This window comes from Apus apus, chromosome 2 (assembly GCF_020740795.1).
Source record: "Apus apus isolate bApuApu2 chromosome 2, bApuApu2.pri.cur, whole genome shotgun sequence".
Lineage (NCBI taxonomy): Eukaryota > Metazoa > Chordata > Aves > Apodiformes > Apodidae > Apus > Apus apus.
Window position 1 is genome coordinate 136060790 of NC_067283.1, and position 9777 is coordinate 136070566.

General features: G+C 44.1%; 1 protein-coding gene across 11 annotated transcripts in view; it reads right to left on the reverse strand.

The window, feature by feature from the left end:
- Positions 1–9119, reverse strand: part of UBR5 (ubiquitin protein ligase E3 component n-recognin 5) — an 83478-nt gene extending 74359 nt beyond the window's left edge. For all 11 annotated transcript variants that reach the window (XM_051612229.1, XM_051612230.1, XM_051612227.1 and 8 more), the window contains exon 1: positions 8788–9119. In XM_051612229.1, the coding sequence (XP_051468189.1) occupies positions 8788–8849 (62 nt within the window). In that variant the 5' untranslated portion in view covers positions 8850–9119. The remainder of the gene's footprint in view (positions 1–8787) is intronic.
- Between the last annotated feature and the right edge of the window lie 658 nt (positions 9120–9777).

Consider the following 9777-nt stretch of genomic DNA (forward strand, 5'->3'; position numbering starts at 1 on the left):
TCATCAAAAAGCCTGTTTTCCCTCACACACTCCCATCAAGAGTAGGGCAATCCCAGCCAAATTACATCCTGCTTACCTAATCTGCCCCAAAAGGACAAGATACTATGATTTGTGTAACTGGAATGCTTTGTTAAGTACCTTTAAATCCTTGCTCTAGAGACAGATACATTTTGGCAAGGTCTTCAAAAGAAAAAAAAAGGAAAACCTCTGCTGAAGAGAAGCTTAAACAACCTAAGAAACAGATCTTCATTAAAGGTCAAAGAACAGCAGCTCAGTTATTTTAAAAAGAAAAACAATATAAGATGGATTAAAAGCCATAAATCCTCTGTACAAGAACATGTCTTAATATTTACTAGAAAGAGAAAAAAAAGCAGCTCTGATAATTTTCAGGCTGGATATAGAATGGCAAAACTATAAATGAAAGAATAAACATCAAGGCACATTTAAGAAAATTCATTTTGCAGGATGAACAAGAAATTGAAGTGATGTGTCACTTCCTGAAGGAAATGACAAAGCCCAGTGACTTGATACGACAGAGCAAGGCCTACAGCTCTCATTCAATGACATTCATAAAGGTATTTATTTTCAAGTTAAGTTTTTGGTAAAAACCTATGGCAAAACCATTTGACCATATTAAGTCAATACCAGAATCCATACTGCAAACTATATAGCAATTTTATAGTTTTTAGTAGACTAATCCATCTCATTGTATCAGCACTACCTATGTATATATAATCTATCCCAATGGGGAAAAAAGGTGAGTTTGAATAAAGCATAATGGAATGCTGTAAGCAATTTTTTTTTTTAAACACAGGTTTGGCTTAAACTAGTCAACTACTGCTTCTACACAGCATAAAAAAATAGGCCCAAACTTAAGTAGAGAGGGTGGCAAACATGCTGCAGAAAGTACTAGCACCAAGCCCCATGTACAGAGGCACAGTTTCTTTATAGTCTGTTTTCTAATGAAAAGGCAAATACTGCTGCATGGTTGTGTGTGTAATCACTCTGGATTACTCAAGATATTCTAAACTGTTCAGGATACTGATAACTTTGATTAAAAGGAAAAAAAAAACCAACCCTACTCTCTCTGGAATGTGGTGAGGTTTTTTTACTGAAGACAAATTCCATAAGAATACTGAAGTCTCCAGCAGCCTTCATGCTTTCATCTGTTGAGTCACACTACCGTTGTCACAAATGAAATTGGCAGACCTCACAGCTGGCAAAAAACAAAAAAACACAAAAAACCCCAAACAAACAACAACAAAAAAACCCCCACACAAACAAAACACAAAAAAAAACCCCAAAAAACCCAGTAGTGAGAAGTTTTAACACACTAATGTCCAAAACAGTACTTATCATATGAATGTTTTCAAAGCTTTTAATTCTGTTTTTCATTCTGTGTTCTTTAAAAAAACACCATAACATAAAATTAAAATCAGAAACATAAGGGACCAAAGCTATTTTGGGGTATCTTTTCTGTCCAAAACAAAATTAAAAAAAAAAAAACAAAAACAAACCCACAAACAAACAGAACATTTTATCTCTATTGTGGATTTAAACAATTTAAGAAATCACTAAGACACACCTTCAGGTATAACACCAGCAGATTTGGGATTACAAAAACTACCCAACCTGATAAAACATAGGATACTATGTTAAAGATAATTTTTAGAACTGCAACAGAATAATCATGCTGGAGTGTTACAAAAGGGTAGCAAATGAATATTCAAGGCTTTTCTGTACCAGTGTGGATCGGTACTGTAAATCATGCTGCACTTTAAAGCACAGCAGCCAAGATACACTGAAAGACAAGGAAAAGCATATTTACCACAAGAAATTCCCCTGACAAGTGCTGGCAGTAGCAGTGAGACTTGCAAGAGGAAGAAAACTTTCAAAGATAGAAAATTCAATAGTTAAATCACTCCTCAACCAGAACCAAACTCACAGTTTTACACCAATACAAATGGCCAGTGTGCCCAATCTTATGCCTTCTTACTCAGTTTTAAAGCATGTTTGAAATGTCTAGACTAGGCAAACTTTGCAAGTTTGTATCTGCTAAAGTGGTATGTGTTCTCTTTCAAATGTAACAAAAAGCTCTTTACATTGAAACAAAATTGTTAATTTTCCTTGGATGGGAAGCCTAAGAGAAAAGGAAGCAGCTTTGCTTGATTGGGTTGTTTTAAGCACAAAATGATTAAAAAGTACAGCAAAGAGTTTATTGTCAAAATTTTCCTATGACACAAAGAGAAGCTAATTAAGATCTGAAACTTCAACAATTTTTGCTGCCGCAGACCAATGCTGTGACCGTTCTCGTTTAAACTACCAGCCTTACAGTTCTGGCCAAAACACACGTGCACCTTGAGAACCACATCTGTGCAATTTTTTTTTTTTTTTTTTTTTCCTAATCGCTGCTCCCAATTTAAAATCCTGTAGCTATTACTACTAGGTCTTGTCCCTATGTTTTCTCCAGGGCAAAGAGATGCCAACTACTGCAGTCATCGTAACTAAGGGCCAAATCCTCAGTGGACTTCAATCAATTCAAGTTTAGGAAAAAAGCCTGTGCAACTCAAAAGCACAAGTATTTTTTTGCATTTGGTTTTCAGCTGTCAAAGTGATGCAAGGAATGACAGCACAGCAACTTTTAGGCAGAGCATCTTGCAAAGATGCTGACAGCATAACCACTACAATAAAAGCTACCTTGAAACTCCTCCTCCTTCTTCATGTAATTTTTGAATACATACTACTGTCTAGTTCACTTAAGTCACAAAAAATTAACCATGCCATAACCATAAAAAAGGCAGCTACAACACTCTGCAGATCTTGCCATACTTAAGTACATCACTGGCTGTTAAGTTTTAAGTAATTCTTCACATAAATGTAATTGAGTACTGAATAGTTATCTACTTAAATTTTAGTTAGTTCAAGAAAAAAGTGTCATACTCTTTATACCTATTTTCTGATTTAATTACAAATTTTTTACAAACAACTTGCTACAAAAATATCCTACATGGCAACTAGAACATTTAATAAATGCATACTATACCAAAATTACTTGAAAAGTATGCTATGGATTATAGATTTTAACTTCTCCTGAAAATTAACACATAAATGTCATTGACTGATACCTTGCTGTTCCTAGAATTTAAAAAAGTTGTTTTCTGATGGCTCCAACTTGCATTGCCAACCTTAAGATACAACTATTAATACCTTATTCCATTAATTTTATTTTAGCACTGGTCTAACAACAAATATTCTTAAACCTCACAGACAATTTGAGAAGGAAAAAAGACAACATCTGTGCTTTAATTCCTATTTTACCAAATTCCTTGTGACAGGTCACAACTACTCTCAGCCTGGATCACATTCACAGTACAGTTTCACATTACAGTAGCGAAAATAAACTTGCTGCTTTCAAAATCGAAGGAACTAAACCCTCCTTCCTCTTCCTTCACCTTCTCCCCCAATTCTCCCTCACACAGCACTTTTGAAACACACACCCCCCCCCCCCCCCCTTTATCAATTTACTCTGATATTCACCCAACTGGGAGATAAACCAGTTCAACTTCCCAATTGATAAAACTTTATTTACTTCACTTTACCAGAGTTAGGCTTATATCATTTTAGAAAATTAAGTCAGTTTACTGTAGGATCAGACACTTGAAGTTAGTGCAAGGTAAGAAACGGTGAAAACAAACCTCGCCCCTTCAGAAGAGAGCAATTACTTTGACTTACAACATCTCAGAAAAGTTTCAGCAAGAACATTCACAGACAATTACATACATGCTCTCTAAAAAGCAGTCTCTGGAGTGTGGCAAACAATTGTACCCAGAAAAGGACCCTGGCAGAGCAAAGTCCAGAAAGTCCGAGACTATTGGCCTGTGTGCAAGTAATCTTTCACATTCAGTCACATGTGGAATTATGCTTACGTTTAAGTTCTGATGCTTCCCAAATTATCATCCTTAAATAACAATACTGAAATAAGACCAAAACTTAATCCACTCCTCACGGTATGAACCCTATAATGGTCTGTATAATCACAGAGGTGATGCGAACAATTTGACACAGCTAAAACATTTTATTCTTTAAAAAGTATTGCCAACTAAGAGTCTTATTCTAATAATGCCATTACAGTCATGCCATTCCCTCAATTTAAATTCTGTTATGCTTTCAAGAAATTAAACCTAAAACCAAAGTCAATTCTTCTCCTGTGACTAAAGTCTCATGAAGCAACTGTAACTTGGGGAATTCAAGTACATCAGTGATGGTTTCCTTGTAATTAAACCATCTATTCCCGTTTGAGGCAGCCTAACTTCACTTCAGCTAAAGTAGATTAGGAAACAGTTTAAAGTGGACCAAAATAAATCACCTGAGCTAAAAGAAGTACTGTATTAACTCCACACAACTTGTAGGTTTTCTATTTCAGAACAAGTCAGTCAATCCCTTCTTTCCCCTAACTTTGAGCAGCAAGGCAGATTACATGCAAGTAACAGCAGAGCAGCTCAGGGCCAGGCTGCCTTGCTGTCCACAGGAGGACAGGTACTCTCTCTCTCTCAGCACGCCTACGGATATAGCAGAGGGAGTTCAGGGCTAAACAAACCATTGGTTACCAGGAGCTCTCTCCCTGCATGGCTACCACAGACATGTGGAGCTGGTGTCTTGACCCCACATCCCTGCTGGCTCCCTGCACAGAATCATACCACACCCTACGCCAGCTCCTTCCAGCAACATCTGCTTGGGATTTTTAACAGATTTGCTCATCAGTAAATGCAAAGAAGGAGTAAGAAAATCTGCCAGAGTAGCAGTACCCTCTATTTAAGCAAATTCATTATATCTCATCTTCAAGAGAAGAGAAAAAAGTGCATTAACACTGAATTGATTACCACTTCAAAAATTACATCGGACCCTATGCTAGAACTTAAGTGGCTTAGCTGACAAGAGTTTTCTTGGTAGAAGGTAAAAACAAAGGCAAAGCCATGAAATTAGTCCTGTCCCTGAAAGTTGGTTCATGTACAGAAAGGCAATTCCTACAAGGTGAAGGACTCCCCTTCCCATTCTATAGTGTAGCAAATCAAATTGCTCCTGTGAGGTTTCTTAATAGCCAAGAAATGGTTACTTGTCATGGTTGCACCCACTTCTAATCCAACATAAGGTTAAGAAATATACTAAGAAGAATTTTCCAAGATTCTTTGAAATTTTGTGTCAAACTTCCTTAGCAAAGCACAAAGCCTTCAGCCGTGAAACATACATAAAACAGGTAGATCACAAGACAAGAAACAAAATTTATCTAACACCCACTGCAACAGATGTTGGGCATCTCTTTTTCAGAGATTCAAGTCATTAATTATTTACACCCCAAATACTTTATGGAGTTATTTCTCAAACTGCAAGCCATACCCAGTTTTTCTCCTATTAACCTTTACATATTCAGTTTGCAGAGAACAAATTGCTTGGGGAAAAATTCCAAATTACCTATCCTTCTAAATAAACTTATTGGAAAATTACCTCAGTTCATCCCAAACAAAAGTTTATCCTACTATACATTTCAAAAAAGCAACTAGCTTCCAGACATCTGAGTGAATACCACAAACAAGCCAACACTACTTGAGCTTCTCTGAGAAAGGTTTAATAACTACCATCAAAGTACAATGTTAACTAGTATTTTTAAAAATACTAGTTAAGAAGTACTTTCAGATGATGAATAGGTGTGCTCAGGAGTCTTCCCAATTATTTGTGGCTCTACAAATACTTTCTCCCTTTTTCTTTGAATAGTTATACCATTCTCTAAGTTGCTACATGAATAAGGGAGATAAATCACACAGAAAATCTAATTAAAACTGTAAAACAGAGTGACAGAAACTGCACCAAACCTAACAGAAAAAACCCTACTTCCTCACAACTTGGGGAGGAGTAGGGACTCTTAAGACCAGGGCAAAATCCTCAGGAGGATGTTTTCCAAACACATCTCTAGACTGTGCATCAAATACCTTATCATAAACATTTAAAACTGTCATGTATCCTGAATGCACGGGGATTGCACCGATCAATCCCTTGTGCTTTACAATGTGATTATTTGTTTAGATGCAGAACACGGATCCATTCCTGAAAGCAATACAACTGATCACATTCTATGTACACTACAAATGAAAGTACACAATGTAGAATTACGGTTCCAAAATCAGATTTTTGAGAAGCAATTATCTTTCAGAATGCATACAGGAAAACAGCTCACTTGGGCTACTGACCACCGCCTGCAGTGCAGGCTCAGAAAAGCCTATAAAGTGTGAGAGTGGAAAGAAACATCATGGAGATATGAGATGTTCCAAGATCCTACCTTCAATGCACATGTATATGAGAATCTATTAACCTATCTGGATCCCTATCTACACTGACAGAACAGTAAGAAGCAGCAATGCTACTGACAACATTGAGCTGGCATTTCCAGCATATTATGTGTGTGCCTCAACGCAATTTATGAATCATTCTGATTTCACTGCATTACAAGTTCGGTTATACAGCTACCACACTTCTAGTAAAATTATATTTATGAAGTGGGAATTTATGACTTGCAGCTCTGGTCAAGGAGCCACTTGATTTTTCAGAATAAGTCACTACTTAATAGCATTTCTGCAGCTTTTGCCATATATTAATTACCAGACATTATGAAGCTCCCTGTATCAAATAGAAGCTGAAAGACCCGCTGCTATGGCAAGAAGGGGGGGGAAAAAAATAAAAAATAAAAATAGGAAGCATTATGGAGACTGAAGTGGCATCATATTTAACATCAGTAATTCAACAAAACAGGCAATATTCAAGAAAATACACATGAGCTCTCTTGCTCTGAGAGGTGTGATAATTACATGATAAATGTTTTCTAAGAGTCTATCGACATTAAAAATAAATTTAAAAAAGAGAAAAACCACTGGGTTCCTCTGAAGATCTTACCCAAAATCAAAGCAGTGCAACGAAGCAGCAGAACTCCTAGTACAGAGTTTGCCACTCTCAAAGATGATGATTTATGCCAAATTTGAATGCATTACTGTGGAGAAAGCAAATCAATTCCTTAGAAATGTGTAGGCCTCCTAGGAAGCAGAATGGGGGAGACCTCATCACTGTGTTCCAGTACAGCTACAAAAAAGATGGAAGACTCCTTTTTTCACAAGAAGTCACATGGAAAAGACAGTGGTAATGGGTACAAATTACTCCTGGGGAGATTCTGTTGGACACAAGAGGAAAATCTGTCACAGTGAGAACAATCAGCCATTGGAATAACGTCCCCAGGGAAGTAGCAGATTCCCCAACACTGGACACTTAAAATTCAACTAGACATGGGCTGACTTGTCTAGACCATCCTTTTGCCAGGAAAGGCTCAAGCAGATAATCCTTGAGGTCCCTTCCAACCTCATATTCTGTGATTCTGCGATCCTGCAAAATCTATTATCAAGTTAAGGATAAAAAAATAGACTCCACACTAACACACTTCAGGTTTTGGACCTATTTTACCACGAGAAGTTTCTTTTCCCTGCTTAAGGGCAGGGATGATGTAATTTGGCAGAAATTTTATCTTTTCAGTGACCTATTTTCCCCATCATAAGCCTTCAAAACTCAGCTGTGTTTTAGCAGAGACACCTCAGCAAAGACTGGAGCAGGAAAAGTGATCTAGCTACAAACAATAGTGGAAGTGAGCTGGACTCAGACCTACTCTGAAACCTGCTAAGATCAAAACCAGAAAAATGTAACTAAGAGCCCATATTTTTTAAGATTTGCAAATATTTAAATACTATTCACAAAAACGAAATAACATTTATATTTAAGGTAAAAAATATGTTGGTTTACAACCAGTGGTTATTACAGATCTCAATTTAATCACACATAAATGTATAGGAAATTAAAGATTAAATGTTATACATTTCTTAAGAATTTATATGTAAAAAAGCACGAGTAATCTACAAGCTGTATCACCTACCATTAGTAATTACTACAGAAGACATACCTGACAGCTCCAGAGTACTGTCAAATACCCATCAAGCAGCAACGAAAATTCGGTTCACAGATTTATTTTCTCCCAACCATTCTACTTCCCCCCCCAGCCTGCAATTTCTCTCCCCTAATCCAACATAAAGTTATCCACGAGGTTTACAAGAGACTGTGCTTCTTTCCTAGCTGTCATGCCCATCCCAGCCAAGCCGCACAAAACCTGGACACCGGGCCTGCTTTTTTATTGAAAGGATCCTTGAGCGTACGAAGGGGAAGCAGCGAACAGGCGCGGTAAGATCCCTGCCGCCCGCCGGCTTTATCCTCGCTCCCATCGCTCTCCCACACGCACCGCGGTCGCCCATCCGCATTGTCTGCCTCGATCCACCTCCGACCAACATGGACACAGCCTCGCTGCTCCTCGGCCGGGGATCCTCGGGAATCCCCTTCCTCGGGCCGGCGCCGGGGCTCCCCGGGCACGCCGGACGCCCTGCCTGGGCCGCCAAGGGGCGACGGGCCCGCGGCGAAGGTCACGGCCCCCACCCCCGCTCCCCAAGGGGACAAAGTTTACGGCGGCGGCCGCCCCGGAGAGGCCGGCTGCGTGCGGCGCGGCCCGCACCGCCCCCCGCACCGCTCGCCGCCAGAGCCACGCGCCGGGGCCCTGCGGCGGGACGGTGCCAGCCGAGCCCCGCGGCCGCCGCTGCCCGCTCCCCCGGGCGGCCCCGCCGCGCCGGCCCCTCCCCGCACCCGCGGGGGGCCGAGCCGCGCCAGGCCGGCCCCTCCCCTCCGCCCCCCGCCGCACGGCCTGCCCCTCACCGGTCATTGAGCTGGTCCTCGGTGCCCGGCAGCGGGTGCACCACGAAGTGGATCGAGGTCATGTTCCGCGCCGCCGCCGCGGCCCCCCCCCGGCAGCGGGAGGCGGGCGTGCGGGGGCCGGGCACACAATGAGGGCGGGGGGGCGGCGGGGGAGGGGGCGCTCGGCCTCCGTCCCTCCCCCGGGGCCGCTGGTGGCCGCCGGCGGAGTCCTCGGCTCGCTCGCCACGGCGCGGAGAGCGGGGAAGCAGGAGCCCGCCGCGACGGCGCCGGGAGAGGCTCGGCCCGCACCGCGCTCACGCACGCGCCGCCATCTTAACTCCCAGGGCCCTTCTCCTCCCTCCGTGCGCCGCGCCGGGGGGGGCGGGGCGGGGCGGGGCGGGGCGGCGCGCGCGGCCGCCCTGCAAGCCTCGCGCTGACTGGCGCGCGCTCCGGCGCCCGGCGCCCCGGCACTAAGCGCGCCGCCGATTGGCCGAGAAGGCCCGGCCGGGGGCGGTGACGTCATGCGCGAGGGACGGGCGGGACCACGTGCCCCGCCAGCGGCTGCCGGGCGGGCAGCGGGGGCGGGGCCGGGCGCGCGCGGCTCCCCGGGGGGCGGGGCCCCTCCCCCCGCCAGGCCCGGCGCGGGCGGCGGGGCCCGGGGCGGGACCCGGGGCCGGGCCGGGCGGCGGGGCCCGGCAGGCTCCCCGGTGCTGGAGGCGCCCCGGGGCACCGGCCGCAGCGCCCCGCCCCGCCGGGCTTCCCGCCGCGCCGCGGCCTCGTAGCGCGCTGACCGCCTCCCGGGGGCTCGGGTCAAGCCCCGCGCCGGGCCTGCCGCTGCTCGCTGGCCCCGCCGGACCTCCCCGCTGCGCCCCGGCTGGGCCTCTGCCGGGCCCGGCGGCCGGAGCGGGCTGGGGCGGCGGGAGACCGAGCCTGCCCCGGGGCCCCGGGCTCCCTCCCCGCTCCGGGCCGCCTTCCCGCCGGAGCCGGCTGCTCCCTGTGCAGCCAGCCCGG